This window comes from Pinus tabuliformis, chromosome Q, assembly GCF_031772625.1.
Source record: "Pinus tabuliformis cultivar Carrire ecotype Pingquan chromosome Q, CPIR1, whole genome shotgun sequence".
In the NCBI taxonomy this organism is placed as follows: domain Eukaryota; kingdom Viridiplantae; phylum Streptophyta; class Pinopsida; order Pinales; family Pinaceae; genus Pinus; species Pinus tabuliformis.
This window is the reverse complement of record NC_142296.1, coordinates 438,976,211-438,995,406: the sequence shown is the minus strand read 5'-3', so window position 1 is coordinate 438,995,406 and position 19,196 is coordinate 438,976,211. Positions and strand designations below refer to the sequence as shown.

Genomic DNA, 19,196 nt, shown 5'->3' with positions numbered 1-19,196 from the left:
AAGGGGCAAGAAAATTTTGGCATCCCTACATATATTATAAACAGAGAGAGGATAGAAATCTTCCATTTGCTTATCTTCGAAAATAAGGTGTTGTAATCCAGAGGGTAACCCTGTTTTGAGTTCCAGCAATAGCTTGGGGTCTTTTACTAGATCTGTTAGTCTGACCGAAAAAATTATCAAATGCCCTGAAATCAATTTGATCGAGATTTGTAAAGGGTTCTGAATATCTAATACGGTGACAGGCTCAGCCTTCTCACCAGCAGCTTCCCCAGTATCGATATGCTTTAGAACCCCTATAACCCTCGAGGCAAGTTTTCTCTTTCAGTACTCGGTCACCTAGGAGCTTCGATGTCGAAAACTACTTGGAAGCCACGACAGATGCATCCTGGACAGAAATTGTTTTGTAAGAATAGTGTATCAGGTTTTCAAATCTAGATTGTATCATCTTATGCATATTAAGCGGAGGCGAGAGCGCCAAATTTCTCCTTTGCCAAATCGGAACTTTGGGGACCGCAATCCCTGTCACAAGAGCAAGACTTACTACCTTCACAGGCCATACCATGGCTATGGGAACATTAGTTAACTTTTTAACGTCCTTTCGATTGCGAAATCTTTTCACAAAAGCCTTAACTCTTTTAAAGAATTGCTTCCATTTAGGATCCTTCAAATGACCTAAGGTTTGATCTAGTTTTCGCAACTTGTTGGCTTGTATATCTATTAACATTTCAAAGTCATTTGGTACCCGGGCGAGATCTATATAGCGATTGCCCTCCCAGAGAGTCGACCTCTCCGTGCCACACCAACAGAACAGACTTCACACAAGGTTCCAACTGCCATGTCCCTTCTAGACACTCTATTGCTTGCTAAAGTTAAATGTCAAAGTCATAAACTATCACATGGATTACGCGGAAAGAGATGCATAAATTACTTGTAAAAAATGTGAAAGAGGAGGAATTCAATTGTTAATCATTGTTAAAAAGTAAATAGTATACCTTTTATTTAGTAAATTTTAGAATTTTAAATTTCATGTTAGTTAAGAAGGTTTCAGATGAAACATAAATTTACGAAAGTATAATTTTATGTACTGGTTTAAGTAGGTGAATGGCCTAGATATAGATGGGGATTTCCTTGTTGGAATTTTGTGTTTTTTTCAAAAAAAATGAAACTAAGAGTGTTTAAATCATATTTTCCAATTTTAGAAATAGATTTAGCACCTCTAAACCCTTAAAACACCTAAAATTCTAAAACTTGACGGTTGTAACTTGAATTTCCAAAAATTTCTTTGATTTCATCAAAATCATACCCAAAAAACTATTCATCACTTATTTACACAACTTAGTTTTATTGGTAAAAAATACAAATTTATATTTATTTACACTAAACTTAATTTTATTGATAAAAATAATAAAGTTTAATACAGAATTTAAAAAAAAGCATGGGAAACCTTCCGATCGTGTTTACTGAATTTTGTTTATTAAAAAACTTAAAAAATTACACTTTGACTTTATTTTTATTATATTTTTATAAGTTCTCATTTATTTTATTTCTTTTATACTTTTGTATGAATAAAGATTAACCACCCTGTGACATATTCTCCCACTGTAACTAACTAAACAAAAAAATATATATATTGCTGTTCATCCTAACCACTATTACGACTAACTTTACAAAAAAATAAATTTATGATTGATCCTGAACCATTATTGAGCTCCAACCCATGGCTATGGTTAGCTTTGGTTATTGGTTACTTGATGTTTACTGGTCAATTCCTGCTGCTAATTCCCGGAGAAACATCACTTCCCCAACTAGTACCCCGCATACTGGTCAATTCCTGCTGCTAATTCCCGGAAAAACATCACTTCCCCAACTAGTACCACGCATACTAAGGAGAGGTGGACCCTTCCTCACCAACTTTAGTAGATTGGAATCTGTAAGCTGCAATGCAGTAAGATTATTTGGCATTCTGCCCAACACATCGGCTCTGCACCTTCTTTATTTGAGCCAACCGCGCTTGAAAACCACCGAATAATGGCTTGCAGTCCTTTATTTTAAGCTCCCTTCAATTGTGTTAATTGCAGAGTAGCCTGTTAATCTATCATCAGCTATGAAGGAACAGCTACGGTACACTCTTGGAGCTCTAGCTCTTGGTCAGCTGGTTTCTCTCTGCGGGTCTGGGGGCAGCTTTGCATCTTCGGCATTGGCGTACAAAGGTGCGCTGGTTTTTATTTCCTCTCAGAGACAAGATCATTTCAGTTCACTGCATTTTATTTCAGACAAGATCATTTCAGTTCACTGCATTTTATTTCAGAATACTGTACAGAGAAATGATATAGTTTTAGTGGTTAATTATAGTTGTAATTAATACTCGTTTATATTCATTTAATTTTGGATTTATCATGTAGCTGGAGAGGGATTAAATTTTTTTAAATTCAATTTTTTTTTAATTTTTGTGTTTAATTGTATTGTAGTTTTTTTTATTTATATAGTTATTTTCATTTTTGTTTTGGTTTGAATTTTTTTTTTTTTTCTATTACTATTATTATATTGGAGAAATACATACTTACCCATCTTGTCGTACTGCGTTGTAGAATAGACAATGATGTTATAATTGATGGTTATACTGTTAAGATACTCTTTGCCAAAATACTTTAGAGAGAAATGATATGGTTTTAGTTTTATTATAGTTGTAATTAATATGACCTTATAGTTTATGGGTGCACTGTTAAGAAACTCTTTACCATTCAAATTTATTTATAATCAACAGAATTTTTACAAATTTTATATATATTTTTAACATTTTCACTTTTATCGAATAATAAATTATTTATATATATCTTAAATTTAACTGATCCAACGGACCTAATGTGCAAATTATTTTCAACTTCACCCAGTTTTCTCTTTAGCAGTTCTGCGATAGCAACTGAGATCAAATTTTGGAATATATCTGTTTGCAGACTGCTTGATTATATATACAACTGACCTCAAATTTGAGCAGATTTTGGAATAAATATATTTTCCAGTCTACTTGAATTTATGAACTGAAAATAGGTAGAAATACAGGCCCGGAAACTTTTTATGGTACGACCGGAAACTTATTTATGGAAACAACAATCGTGATCTTGGAAATCACGTGCGTGACGTCGGTTGTCAGAGTCGCATGCAAGCTTATTGGAGGGGCACGTGTCACGATTATTCCGAACGTCCAATCTTGTTAGTTTTTTTTTTCAATATATACGGATCCGTAAGGGGTTTAAATTTAAGATTATTATTACCAGTATAAAGTTGTTGAAATACTTCAATAACGGTCATTTTCTATTTATTTTTTTAAAGCGGTTGAAAAGCGCTTTGAAGTTGGAAAATGATATTGATTTAAGTATTTTAACTACTCTCTTAATGTGGTTTGGTGTGGAAAATGGTATGATTTAAGTATTTTAATGACTTTATTAATGTGGTTGTGTCATTTGTGTGTGGAGAAGATTAGTAAGCTATGGTTGTTTATGGTTAAATATTTTTATAGTTGAGGAGGAATTATTATAGTCAACATGTAGTTGACCAAAGTCATCTACATTTCTATAGTTGACTATGATAGATTATGATTAACTATTGTTCATCATCGTTGTTCATGTTTGATTATGGTTGACCATAGTTACCCATGGTTGATAATGGCCAACCAAGATTTATCATAGTCAACCATGGTGACCATAGTTACTATGGTTGACTATGATTGACCATGATTGACATAGTACACCTATTAAACCTATGTTGTAGTCTAACTAGCCCGAGGAATTGCCCAAAAAGTTATGGAAATTCTGGTTATATTTAAAGAAAATCTGGCAAAGATTTTTGTAAATCCAAGTTATAGTTGTTAAACTTCAAAATTTTAGGTGTCCTAGACGTTTTTGATGGTGTTGAATCCATTTCCACCATCAAAAACACGATTTAAACACTGCCTTTACAAGATTTTTTGAAATTTTTTTGCTTGGATTCCGGCCACTTTTGGTCGTCCTGGCAATTCCTCTGCCGCGATAGACGACTCCTTAAACCTACTAAACCTAATAAAATTAGGTCAACCTAGTGAACCTATGTTAACCTAATCAACTTGGGTCAGTCTAGTTGACTATGGTTGACTAGTTTAGTGTGTTTGACCATGGTTGATTATAGTTGACCTAGTAAACATAGGTCAACCTAATAAACCTAGGTCAACCTAGTAAATCTAGTAAACTTAGGTAAACCTAGTAAACCTAATAAAATTAGGTCAACATACTAAACCTAGGTTAACCTAATAACCTAGTAAACGTAGGTCAAACCTAGCAAGCGTAAGTCATCCTAGTAAATCTAGAAAATCTACATTAACTTAGTAAACCTATTAAACTATAGCCCAACCTAGTAAGCCTAGTAAACTTTTGTACACCTATTAAACTTATGTCAACCTAAATCAACTTAGTAAACCTAGGTCAACTTGGTAAACCTAGGAAACTCAGGTCAACCTAGTAAACCTTGTTTAAGTTAGTAAACCTAGCTCAACCTAGTAAATCTAGTAAACCTAATAAATGTAGGTTAATCTAATAAACGAAGGCCAACCTAGTAAACCTAATAAACCTTGGTTAACCTAGCAAGGTCAACCTAGTAAACCATGGTTAACTATGGTTAACTTCACAAACCTAGTAAACATAGATCAACCTTTTTAACCTAGGTCAACCTATTAAACCTAATAAGCCTAGGTCAATGTAATAAACCTAGTGAACCCAATAAACCTAATAAACTTAGGTCAACCTAATCAAGCTAGTAAACCAAAATCAACCTAGTAAAGCTAGGTCAACGTAGTAAGCCTAATAAACCTAGTAAATCTAGGTCAACCAAGCAACCCTAGTGAACATAATAAACCTAGAAAACTTAAGTTAACCTAGTCAACCTGGTAAAACTAGGTCAACTGGTAAACCTAGTGAAACTAGGTCAACATAGTATTCTTCGTACACCTAGGTCAACCTAGTAAACATAGTACACCTAGGTCAACCTAGTAAACCTAATAAACCTAGTAAATAAAGGTCAACCTAATAAACCTAGGTCAACCTAGTCAACTTAGTAAATCAAGCAAACCTACTAAACCTAATAAACCTAGATCGACCTAGTAAACCATCAAGCAAATGATAAATGTAGGTCTACCTAGTTTAACTTAGTAAACCTAGGTAAAACTAGCAAAACTATTAAAACTAGTAAACCTAGGTCAACCTAGTAAACCATGGTTAAGCTAGTAAAGCTAGTTCAACTTAGTAAATCTAGTAAATGTAAGTCAATAAGCCTAGGTCAACCGAGTAAACGTAGTAACCCTCATAAATCTAATCAACATTAGTCAGCCTAGTAAACATAGCAAAACCTCATAAATCTAATCAACATTAGTTAACCTAGTAAACACAGTAGACCCAATAAGCCTAATAAACCTTTGTTAACCTAGAAAACATAGGTCAAACTAGTGACCTTACATCACCCTAGTAAAGTAAGTAAAGTGTGCTTGACCATGGTTGACCTCATAAACCTAGTAAAAATAGGTCAACCTAGTACACTTAGGTCAACCTAGTAGTGACTAGGTCAACATTATAAATCTAGGTCAACCTAGTAAGCCTAGTAAACGTATTAAACCTAGTAAATATAGGTCAACCTAGTAAACCTAGTAAATGTAAATCAACCTAATAAACTTATGTCAACCTAGTTAATCTCGTAAGCCTAGGTCCACCAAATATAAATTTACTAAACATAGTGAACGTAGGTCAACTTATTAGACATAGATCAACCTAGTAAATCGAGTAAACTTAGTAAATGTAAGTCAACCTAATAAACTTAGGTCAATCAAGTAAACATAGTAAACTTAATAAACCTAATCAACTTTGGTCAACCTTATCAACTTAGTAAACCTAGGTCAACCTAATAAACTTAGTAAACCTAGTCAACTAGTAAACATTAGTAAATATAATCAACCTCGTAAATCTAGTAAACCTAAGTCAACTTAGTAAACTTATAACCCTAATAAGCTTAGGTCAACTTAGTAACCCTAGGTCAACTTAGTAAATTTAATAAAGCTAAGTCAAGCTAGTAAACCTGGCAAACATAGGTCTACCTAGTAAACCTACGTTAGATTATGGTGACATTATTGTTTGTTAAATTATAATGGCATTTATTGTTCATCAAAGTGCAACGTCATTTTTTCTTTATAAATTTGAAATGTTTTTGTTTGTCACATTTCAATTTCATCACATTGTGACATGGTTTGTTGACGGTCACATTATAACATTGTTTGTTGTTCATCACATTTCAATGCCATTTCTTCTAGTCAAATTACAACATTTTTTCTTGCTCATTACATTGTGACGTCATTATTTTTTCCAATTACAACGTTGTTTATTGTTTGGCACATGGCGACTTTGTTTGTTATTTATCACATTGTGACATTGTTTGTTGTTTTTCACATTGCGATGTTATTTGTTGTTTCTTGCATTGGGAAAAATATTAAAGTTGATTCCCAGGGTGACTATGGTTCACCATGGCACCTGTGTTGACTATGGTTGACCATGTTAACTAGATATCCAACCGTAGTCAACCATAGGTGACATGTGTTTATGTATAGACTAGCCTAGATCCATCTTAACCCCAGATCTATCAAGTGTTGAGAGGGATCAAGTCTCTTTTGGGATCACATTCCTTGAGATATAAACCTCATTTTAAGTTGGATCCATCTCTCCCTCTCTCTCCTCTCTCTCTCTCTCTTCCCTCATGCTTTACTCTCCTCCCTCCCTCTCTCCTTATCTCTCCCAACTCCTCTCTCTTTTCCTTCCTCTCCCTCCCTTTCTTTCCCACCTCCCTGTATCTCTCCCCCCATCTCTCTCTCTATGCTCCAATCGTATCATTGTCTCCCTCTCCCTTTCCTTCTCTCTCCCCCCCTCTCCCCCTCTATCTTTATGTCTCCCTCTCTCTCTTCCCTTTCTCCTCTCCTTCTCTTTGTCTTACCTCCTTTGCTCTCTCCCTCTCTCTCGATCTCTCCCATGTCACTCCCTCTCTCTCTACCTCTATATCTTTATGTATTTTTTCTTCCTTCCCTCTCTCTCCCTCCCTCTCTCCTCCCCATCACTCTCTCTCTCTCCCTCCCTCTCTCCTCCCCATCACTCTCTCCACCCCCACCCTAACCAATCCATCCATATGATGGAGAATTTTCACTCTATGCAATCAATGTTATATGTAATGTCTAAAATATTTTACATTTTAATTTTTTATTGTGAAATGAGTTATGGTTTTTCTGACATGTAGTATATATGTCGTGGTATTGTAACAAAACTTATTTACAAGTTAATAATATCCATGGTAAAGTGGGGGTGGATATCCATGGTTAAAAAACTTGTTATATTGTAAGTTTATTATAAGTATTAAGTTTTTATGTGCTTAATAATTAAATTTAAATGTAGTTATGGAGTCGTTATAGATATTTGTGTAGTGATTTTTTATTCTTAAGCTTTACAAGAAAACCATCTAAAAATAAAATACTTGAAAATAACTTATACTCAAGTAAATAACATATCTACCATCAATTACTTCTCACCATTCCCACCGTTATTTATGTTTTCTTCAACACTTATGTAGTAGTAAAATTGTAAGTGTGTAGACTTACAAGTGGTTACTACCCACCAAAATTTATGCAAGTTCTTATGCTTGAGCAAGAAATTTATGTGTCCACTTCACATTTCAATTTATTAGTTACTGTCAAAGTAAGACCATAGGTTGATTTGTCTATCAACCATTATTAATTTAGCATGACCAATGCAACTTATAATTATTTATGGAATTTTTACCGTTGGAGAGGCTAAGGTGCCTTGCACAAAAAAAATTACAATATAACAAATTGAATTTTATTATTTTTATTACTTTTAACATTTTATTATTAATTGAGCCAAGATTTAAAATTTTACAATACAACATCTCCACCATACTCGGTTCTACATTGCTCTTAACCTTTTATTATTTTTTAATTGAGCCCACATATAAATGTTAAATGTTAAACATTTACGCCTACACATCCACCCCTATAGGATTGACATTAGATTAAATTTTGAGAAGAATCTTCGGTGAAAAATCACATAGAGATATTTTAGTCGACACATTTCGAACCAACCAGTGTGGTTCATCATCAGGACAAGTTGAATGAGCAGATCTTGCTATGCATTATAAATAGATCGGTCAGAATATCCCATGACCAAATTTCCAGATCAGGTAACGGCTAAAATGATAACAGCTAGATTTGACCAGGAAACGGCTAGCTAGACTATGAAGGGCATAATTATAAAAATATGTTAGAAAAAGCGAGTTAATATATCATAAAATAATTCAAGTAATAGAAATTAGTTAATTATATTTTAAAATATAAGTTAAAGGGACATTTAATTCTTAATCTAAATTAAGTAAATACATGAATAAATTAATTAGTTATCAAATAGTTAATAAATATTAGTAAGTTGTATAAGCTAAAATAGAATAATCTATAAATAGTTAATTCTATTTTAAATATAAGCTAAAATGACATATATTTTTATGAATATATCTTAAAATAAAAGGATTAGCTTCAAATTCAAAGTCAAAGAATAACCCTATATAAAAATATTAGAGAAATACAATATTAATTAGTAGTTTTATAAGGGTAAAAATAGTTAAAATATATATATATATATATATAGTTTTATAATGGTAAAAATAGTTTAAGAATATATATATATATATATATATATAAATATATATAAAATAGGAATACTCAAAGAGTTTAAATAAATAAATATTAGTGAATTCAAAAAAAAAAAAAAAACTATTTATAGGTTATTCTATTTTAGCTTATACAACTTACTATATTTATTAACTATTTGATAACTAATTAATTTATTCATGTATTTACTTAATTTAGATTAAGAATTAAATGTCCCTTTAACTTATATTTTAAAATATAATTAACTAATTTCTATTACTTGAATTATTTTATGATATATTAACTCGCTTTTTCTAACATATTTTTATAATTATGCGCTTCATAGTCTAGCTAGCCATTTCCTGGTCAAATCTAGCTGTTATCATTTTAGCCGTTCCCTGATCTGGAAATTTGGTCATGGGATATTCTGCCCGATCTATTTATAATGCATAGCAAGATCTACTCATTCAACTTGTCCTGACGATGAACCACACTGGTTGGTTCGAAACGCGTCGACTAAAATATCTCTATGTGATTTTTCGCCGAAGATTCTTCTCAAAATTAATATGGATCACAGAAGCCTAAATTCATTAGATTAAATTTGTTAAATGTTAAATGTTAAACATTTACGCTTGACATCTACCCCATACTAGGATGTAGAGCACATCTCGGCGCAATTGATGTATAGTCAATATGTTATCAATGTGTTAATGTTTAAATTTATGTATTATTGATGTCTTGTCAATATGTTAATATGTAGATTAATGTGTAGGATCCTTAGGGGAATTTTGAGGTCTAAAATGGGTCTCATAAGAAAAATGTACAATCAAAATAAACTTTATAAGAACCAATAAGATACAAGATGGTAATGTCAACCATGGGCGATGATTCACCATTTTTGGAGTAAAAAAGTAAAAAGATTAAAAATTAATAAAATGATAAAACTACTTTTTCAACTCGTATTTTAAACTTATCTCCCTAAGGTTTTACTCAAATTTCAAGTGGGAGTACTTGTTGGATGTAAAATTTGATTCCTCATCCATGGAGTACCCATGTTGCATACTTTCGATGGACCCTGTTACACTAAAAATGAGAAATGCATGAAAAAACGTCATTGAAAAATACATGAAAAAACGTGATTGCATCACATTTTTTCATGTATTTCTCATTTTTCGTGTAGTAGGGTCCGTCGAAAGTATGCAACATGGGTACTCCTTGGATGAAGAATCAAATTTTGCATCCAACGAGTGCTCCCGCTCGAAATTTGAGTAAAACCATAGGGAGATAAGTTGAAAATATGAGTTGAATTTTTTCTTTTTCTTTGTTACCTCTAAAATTTGATGATGTTATGTAATCTTATTTTATTATTTTCACTATTATTTTATAATTTCCTTAGGAGACCCATTTTAGACATCAAAATTCCCCTAATGAAGGTGTAGATTAATGTATTATTAATATTCATGATTATTGGTTTGTCCACATTTTAAGATTTTGTTTCGTAAAACGATGCAGGGTTGTGGATGATTTTTTGTTTGTCACATTGTGATGTTGATTATTTGTTTTGCACATTGTGATATTGATTATTTGTTTTGCACATTGTTACATTGATTTTGTGTTTGTCATATTGCGACATTGATTTTTTGTTTGTCATGTTATGACATTGATTCTTGTTTGATACATTGTGATGTTTATATTTATTTGTCAGATTGTGATGTCAATTTTTGAACATGATTCTCTATGGTTGACTATGGGTGAACATTAACGACCATGGTTGTCAATGCTTAACTAGAAATGAATATGGTTGACCATATTCACTATGGGTGACCATGTTAAATATGGATGATCATGGTGACCATAGTTGACCATAGTTGAGCTAGTTTGACTATGATTGAATATGGTTTCACTATTGAAAAAAAGTTATAAAAGTTATATTAAAAAAACTTAATTAGTGAATATATTAAAGTTATATTAAAGTTATTAAAGTTAAATTTATTAATCGTAAAGACTATATTAACATCTATGTTGATGTTGGCTATGGGCATGATGCTTATGGTTAACTGTGGGTTAACTATAGGTATGTTGGGCATGATGAATTTGGTTAATTATAGACATGTTGAACATAATACATATCATTAATCATGGTTGAACATTATGTCCATGTTAACTATGGTTGACCACATCAATCGTGATTAACACATGCTAATGTATATGTTATTATATTAAATTTTAATGTGATATCTTAATGTGTAAATTAATCAACTATTAATTTGTTATTACGTGTAGTTAAAAATATTATTAATTTGTTAATATATAGATTAATATGTTAATGTATAGTTATGAATGTATTGTTATAAATTTATTAAGATTTAAATAATATTCTAAATTTATTAATATTATTAATAACGTTATTAAATTTCATTAACAAATCTTAATATTTATATTATTAATAACCCTTAAATCTTTTTATTAAATTTTATTAATAAAAAAATATTTTTTAATAATTTTATACAATAATAAATTTACAAATATTATTAAATCATTAACGAATATTTATACAAATTTATATTCAAAATTTTTAAACAAAAATAATATCACATGTAACACTCATCATTAAAATGGGCTCAGAGTATGCCCTAAATTTATATTTAAATTTGTTAAACAAAATTATTTTACATGCAATACTCATAATTAAAATGAGGTTGGAGTATACCCTAAAATTGCTTTTACTTGGTTAAGAGCTCGTCTTCCTCATACATAAGGAAACAAGTTAACGACCCATGACCTACAGGCATTTGGCATGAGCCCCGAACCCACAAACTCCCTCTAAGGAGGCGCCATCAGAAAAATCAACCGAGGATATCAAGTCGATTTCCTTATAGACATAGGTCCTTCCAGGTGGCTTGGGCAACCATGGACCAGAGTCTTGAAAGTAAGCAGTGATCTTCATGCATGTAAGCCTCGCCTTTGGGGTTGTATGTTTGAAAATAGAGGTGTTCTTGGTCCTCCAGATTCCCCAAAAAAATATATAAGGGGAGCATCATGTAAGCTTTATGGTTAGACGTTTTAGTTAACATGGTCACATCCTTATTTATTTATACATTATTGCATTTCACATTGACCAAGTAACGAGCCAACATATCATCAACATATCATTTTTTTTGGCGAAATTGAAATTTATTAGGGAGAAAAACAAACCCTCCACCCAACCACCTAAACAAGGCACTGTTGACATCAAATTTCGTCAATTGTCAAACATAAAAGAATACACAATAAGAATATTATAGTTATTTAATAGCTATGATGACATTATAGCAATTATATCATAATTACTCTATTTCTTAATTTTAAGGAAATTACTCTATTGATTGTTTACTATCTTTCATTTTTTATTTCTTTTGACATATATCAAAATCTAAAATACAAACATCTTTTATTCCTATTATAACTTTTTATCACCTTACCTGTTTTTAGAAAAAAATTGTATGCTACACTAGTAAAGAAAGATATATATATATATATAATTTACTATCTTCAATATATATATATATATATATATATATTGACATATATCAAAATCTAAAATACAAACATCTTTTATTCCTATTATAACTTTTTTAGAAAAAGTTGTATGCTACACTAGTAAAGAAAGAGATCAACAATCCAAAAATATTATTGTTTGGTTATGTTGAAACTCTCATATCCTACACTAATGCATAGCCTTATAATTTCAAGGATATAATGACTTCCATATAAAAAATTAAAATAAAATGGGTAAAATAATTAATTAAAAAAAAAACATTATAAATTTTCAAAAATAGTTGTGCACAAGAATAATGCATTCTCTACAATTTTAATTTCTTTTAAAGCAATATCCATCATTTAGGTACTCAAAATTTGTATAATGGGAACATATGCATTATGTTTTGCATGAAAACTATTATATTATATCAGTATTAAAAATAATAATAATAATAAAATAACGTAAAAAATCACATAGTCATAAAAAAACCTTTTAATAAAATCATATTTTCAAAAAATGTTGTTGGTTACAAGATATCCATCACTAATACCCTTCCTATGGCCTATAGGGAAACTCTTGATGTGAAAACCATGTATTTAATTTCTCCCCTCATAGGAGCAATAGCTAGGGTTTTAGAAGTGGATACCTTGGACATTTCCCCTTCATCAATCCTTCCATTGATTTTTTACACTAAAGACTCCATTTAACCCTAGTAAGATAAGGCACCGGTCTAGAGTGTGTTTATCATCATAAAACATATTAAAATTTATATCTTTTTCTCTCTTCTAAATAGAAAGGGAAGCCTCCAGGTCTTTTTCTGTCTTCTAGATAGCAAGGGAAGTCGTTAAGGTTTCTAGGGTTGATTTGTGTATAAAAGTGAATTTTAAGTGCATGTTGGTGTCCAAAAAAATTAGTATTGCATCTATAAATTGTAAACAAGCAACATATAGCATAGAGCATGGTCTAATATTCCTAAATTGGGCTGATGTCACTCTCTTTATTATTATTTATGCATACCTAATAGCCATAGAATTGCTAGAGCTAGCCTAAACTTAACCTCAATTGGAAGGTATTGATCCTTTATTTATTGAATATCATTTTTAAAGTTTTTCTAAGGCTACCATATGGCATTGAATTCCATATCATTGCATATCTTACAAGCCCTAACTTATAGCAGCTTATTTAGTGGTCTAGGTTTAGAGTACTTGAACCATAGCATAGAACCTAGGCCATCTTAGGCTTTGTTGGTACTTTACTCAACAATAGACCTTTAACTCATCAACTTGAGCCCTAGTACTAGAGTATCTTTTACGTGATTTAGGGAAGCCTCCCCTTGTGGTTTAAATCCACTAAACAATAAGAAAAAGGTTGTTGAGCTTTGGCCCTCTCCTAATGAGGCTTTACACCAGGCCTACTAGATTTTGCAACAACACTATCCATTTTCATTCTAGCAAATCCTTACATGAATTTAGAGAATAATCAAATATTATACTAATTTTATTTTAATACATTATTTCAGTTATGGATTGTTCCATAAATGATGCAACATTAAGTAAAACTTCCTCAATAAAATTCATACACTAATTTAAATATTATAATAATAAATATTACGGTGATACAATTACTATGTAACTAAACAGAAAAATTAGTACTTTAATTGATGAAAATAATTATTTTTATTTTTATACCCATAACCATGGTCTCGATTATTCATTGTTGTGATTCTATTGAAATAACTATTCCATCTGTCCTTAGATTTGTCTTAAATTCAAATTCCATCAATTTATCACATTAACATCAAATGCTATATGGTTTCATTCCCGGGATTACCCACTAGCAATTTTGTAACTGATATTTCTCCCGAACTCCGGGAAATCTGCAAATTTATCATAATTAAATTGTAAACTAATATTTTTATCAGGTGATAGAACCATAATTTCGTGTTAATAAAAGGATTTAAAACCCAATTCAATTATTGTTGAGTTGAGTGACTATTTACACTAGTTGTTTCAACAACCATACGCTTATGCCAAGTGCCCACCATTTTTTAAAGTGGAAAAATAAATGTTTGTATATTTAGTTATAGGACTCCATTGATGGTATCTTTTAACGGCCAATCACATCCAGTGACCTTAGTATATGGGTAACCTCGTTATTGTTAGACACAATAGTATGTTAACTATTTCCATTAATTATAACCATTTTTCACCGTGGCATCGATGTTGTCCAGTTTCTCCTGGGGTTCAATGTTGCCACTTGTGTGAATTCCCACATCACACACTCATAAAAACTCAGAAATAACTGCGCAATCCTCAAGGAATGAATTCCTTCTGCATGCAAGAGATATCCTCAATGGAATATTCTTGCAACTGATAGTACATTGTCCCATCCTCTGATCTCAACTGGGTCTCTGACTGAATTGACATGCATGAGTTATTTATGAGAGAATATTTAGTTATTTGAAGTGCAGCAGTGACATGCATGCATGCATTAACTAACTGAACTCACAATCAATTCCACAAACTGTTGGAACTAATCTAACTAGACTTAACTCAGTTAACTGAGCTAACTAATTACAACTCATCCTGATCTCCTTAATCAAGGGATAACTTCCTCAATCAAAGGGGAAACTATTGCATGTCTTCACATAGACTTCATGTTTGATTTTCTGCAACTAATTAACTCAAGATGAATTAATTAATTATTTTACAAACAGTTGCTACGATCAAATTCAAATTTTAATTCTCAATTTTAGTTTAGGGACTAACTAAAATTGGAATGTATCCCGAAATGCTATTTATAGCATTTTTATCACTTTTATTTTTAGCATTTCTTGTTGCTATTTTCAACACTCCCTCTCAACAAGAAAGGGATTATCAGTCACCCCAATCCTGTTTCTGTGGAACTCGAACTAGCATTTTGACAATGCCTTGGTCAAAATATCTGCATCGTGTTCCTTGGTCGAAACATACAGCAACAACATGATCCTCTTCACCACACAGTCTCGAAGATGATGATACTGGATATCGATGTGCTTGGACCTGTCATGAAATATTGGATTCTCAGAGAGTTTGATACAACTCTGATTATCGCAATAGATCACAGTTGGATCCATCCTCTGACCAAACAATCCAACTAGAATCTTCCGCATCCAAATGGCCTCACATGGTACCTGACTAGCAGCCATGTATTCAGCCTCTGCTGATCTAAGTGCAACTGACCTTTGTTTCCTGTTGTACCAAGAAACTGCAGTTGAACCAAGGTTGAAGATTCCTCCTAAAGTGATCTTCCGGTTTGATGGACTCCCTGCCCAATCTGCATCTGTGAAGCCCTAAAGCTTCACTCCCTCTGTCCGTTTGTACAATCCATACTAAGATGTGCCTCTGAGGTATCTCAGCACATGCTTCGCTGCCTTCCAAAATGGCTTAGTAGGCTGAACCATAGCTTGACTCAGCTAGTTCACCGCAAAGCACAAATCTAGTCATGTGTTTACTAAATACATCAATGAACCCACAAGCTGTCGATAAACAATAGCAGCTACTACCTCACCTGAAGTAGCATCCTCCTTCCTCCAGTTACCAGCTAGAGGAGTCTGCATGGGCTTGCACTTCTCCATGTGGAATCGCCTGAGTATCTCATTGGCATACTTGCCTTGAGACACAAATACTTCCCCATCTTTCTGCCACACTTCCATGCCTAGAAAGTAGTGCATAAGACCCATGTCTTCATCTCGAACTCTCTTGCAAGGTCCTCCTTGCAAGACTTGATCAACTGATCATCACTTGTCAAAATCAGATCATCCACATAAAGAACAATGATTAATGGCTTACCTTCTATGATGATGTGGTAAAGGTTCGCATCTGTTTCACTCTTGGTGAAGCCCAACCCGGTGAAATAGTTGTCGATCCTAGTGTACCAAGCACGAGGTGCTTGCTTCAGCCCGTACAAAGCCCTCTTGAGTCGGCACACATGCAACTCACGATTGAAGGTCTCAAAACCTTCCGGCTGCTCAATGTACACCTCTTCCTCAATCTTCCCATTGAGGAACGCAGTCTTCACATCCATCTGATGGATCTTCCAACCCATTTGAGCTGATAGTGCCAACATCGATTTGATAAATGAGTACCTTGCTACAGGAGCAAAAGTCTCATCGTAGTCGATCCCCTCGACCTGTGAGAAACCACGAGCAACAAACCTTGCCTTATGTTTCTCAACACTGCCATCAGCTGCCTGCTTTACCTTGTAAAGCCATCGGGAACTCACCACTGACTTGTCCTGAGGTCTTGGGACAACATCCCAAACACAGTTCTGAACGATGGAGTCGTACTCCTCCACCATTGCATCAACCCAGACTGGTTGCTGCACTGCTTCCTCAAAAGAAGAAGGTTCGGTCTCTACACACTCCCCAACTAGGGCCATGTAACCAATGTACCGCTCGGGTGACCTCCTCTGTCTGCGCTGAGAAGATGGTTGTCCCACATTCTCTCGCGCATCCATCATCAACCTGTCAGCTTCCCTTGAGCATTTCCACCCATCTCTAGAAGACTCAGCATGAGTGGATGTCTCCACTCCCAGATCCTCTGCATGCGGCTGCTCCGCATCAGTCTGAGGCTCCTCCTCCTTAGGAACTAAAAGTTCCTCCTCTGCATGCAACTTGAGCTCCCTCTCAAGTGATACTCGCATGGCTTTTTGCTCGTCAAACTTCAGATCTCTGCGCACCACTGTCCTCTGACTGGTAGGCAGAAACACCCGATAGTTGTGGGGTGTATAAGTGTACCCCACAAGTATCCCCAACTTAGCTGTTGGATCTAACTTCTTCCGGGCATCTTTGGTCACATGGCAATAAACCGATGATCCAAAGATCCTGAAGTGTCTCACATCTAATCGCTTCCTAGAAAATACTTCCATTGGCGTCTTCATCCCCAGTATAGGTGCAGGGTTCTTTTTTGCAAGTATACCGTTGTATTGCATGCCTCAGCCCACAAATGAAGTGGTAGGCTTTGGTCATGCAACATCGCTCGAGCTGCTCCCACAATCGATCTGTTCTTCCTTTCGGCCACCCCATTCTGCTGTGGGTTATGGGGTGTCGTCAACTCCCATTTAATTCCTTCTACTGCACAGAAGTCCTTAAACTGTTAGGAGACATACTCTCCACCATTGTCGCTACGCAAGGCCCTTATTTTCTTTCCAGATTCTTTCTCTACCAAGGCTTTAAACTCACAAAACCTTGAGAAGGTCTGATCCTTCTTTTGTATAAATTAAATCCAACATCTACAAGAAAAATCATCAATAAAAATAACATAGTACCTTTGTTTAGCGATGGAGGCTGTACAGAATGGTCCACACACATCTGTGTGAACTCGCTCCAGGATTGCTCCAGCTCTACTGTCTCAATCCTGAAAGGAAGATTTCGCATACTTACCCAAGGTACAACCTTTGCATGTATCCATCTGCTCCAGTTTTCCCTTGGGAAGTCCGGTAGAAATCTGTTGCATGATCTTCAAGGCCCCATGGTGCAAGTGGCCCAATCTTCTATGCCATAGCTCGCCAACATCTTGGCTCTGCACCAACTCTGCTTTGGAACTCAATGTAGCACAGTCGTCTACCTCCAGCTTGTAGAGATTCTTTACTCGAATCCCAATCCTCTTGGTCTGTCCAGTGCCGATATGCCTCAGGAATACCTTTCCTTTACTAAAGACTACATCATAGCCTTTGTCTTCCAGCATAACGACGGACACAAGATTCTTCTTCAGACCCGGTACATCCTTTACATCAGTGACGGTGAGAGGAGCTCCATGCTCCCTCTGAAACACAACCGTATCTTCCCCTGAAACATGGTACTTTCCATCATCGCCCATCTCGATCCGCATCTGGAGATCCTTCTCCTCCAAGGTACTGAAAAGATTCTTGTCGCCGGTCATGTGGAATGAAGCTCCATTGTCCAGGTACCAAACACATCCCACCATGGATGAAACCATGCATGCGATGAGAGAGAAATCCAATTCGAACTGTGAGGCCAGTGCCTCACCATCTGATCCCTTCAAGGATCCCTTCTTGGATTTCTTCTATGGACAATTCGTAGCATAATGGCCCACCTCATGACAATGAAAGCATCTCACTTTCGATTTGTCAAACTTCTTCCCACCATGGGAAGAACTGGATTTGGAATGGGACGCCTTCCCTTTCCCTTTCCTCGCCTTACTCGCTAAGGCTAGATTTTCTTCATCATCTTGCTTTGATGAAGATCCATCTCTGGTGCTTCTTCTTATCTCCTCCTGCATCAGATCCGACCAAAGTCGTTCCCAATCTGGCAGTTTCTCTCTTCCATTTACTGAGTCTTGGTAGCTATGCTAGCTCTTAGGAAGACCAAGGAGAACAAGACTCACCATGTCATCATCAGCTGTCGTGATTCCTACACTTCCAATCTCATCCCTGCAGGTGGTGAGCTTGTTCAAATATATAGAGATCGTGTTGCCTTTTTCACACTTGATTTTGCGAAGCTTGTCTTTCAGCTTCAACTTCCTCTGATCGTTGTTGTTCTGATATAAATTTTTCAATGTTTTCCACATTGAAAACGGTGTCTCCTTCCCATGGAGACTCGAGACTATGTGGTCTTGAACTCCCTCTAGAAGGATTCTCCTCGCTCTAGCCACACCTTTCTTCCATTCCGCCAATTCTTGGGCATTATCTACTGCTGGCTTGGGGACTTCTTGATCAATGAAGTCATTTAGACCGTTGTCCTCTAACACCGCTTCCATGCGATCCTTCCAGGCTATATAATTCGAGCTGCCATCAAGGGCATACTCGAGTCTCAAACTGTTGAACGCCATTGGTGAAATTTGAGATGTGATAAGAATTCGAATTCTATAATCAGGAACTTCAAACTTGGAACTTCTCCCTTCTTTGTATATTGTTCTTCACTTTGATCACCTTTGCTTTGATACCATGTAGAAATTTCCA

The 19,196-nt window shown here is 34.5% G+C and overlaps 1 protein-coding gene across 3 annotated transcripts in view; it reads left to right on the top strand.

Annotated features, from left to right (window-relative positions):
- The first annotated feature begins 1,948 nt into the window (after positions 1-1,948).
- The window catches only part of LOC149220101 (uncharacterized), a 492,965-nt gene continuing 475,717 nt past the window's right edge, over positions 1,949-19,196 (top strand). Inside the window, exon 1 of one of the 3 annotated variants that reach the window (XM_089382722.1) lies at positions 1,949-2,210. In XM_089382722.1, the coding sequence (XP_089238848.1) occupies positions 2,105-2,210 (106 nt within the window). In that variant the 5' untranslated portion in view covers positions 1,949-2,104. The remainder of the gene's footprint in view (positions 2,211-19,196) is intronic. The other 2 variants (XM_089382723.1, XM_089382721.1) reach the window with 2 other exon arrangements.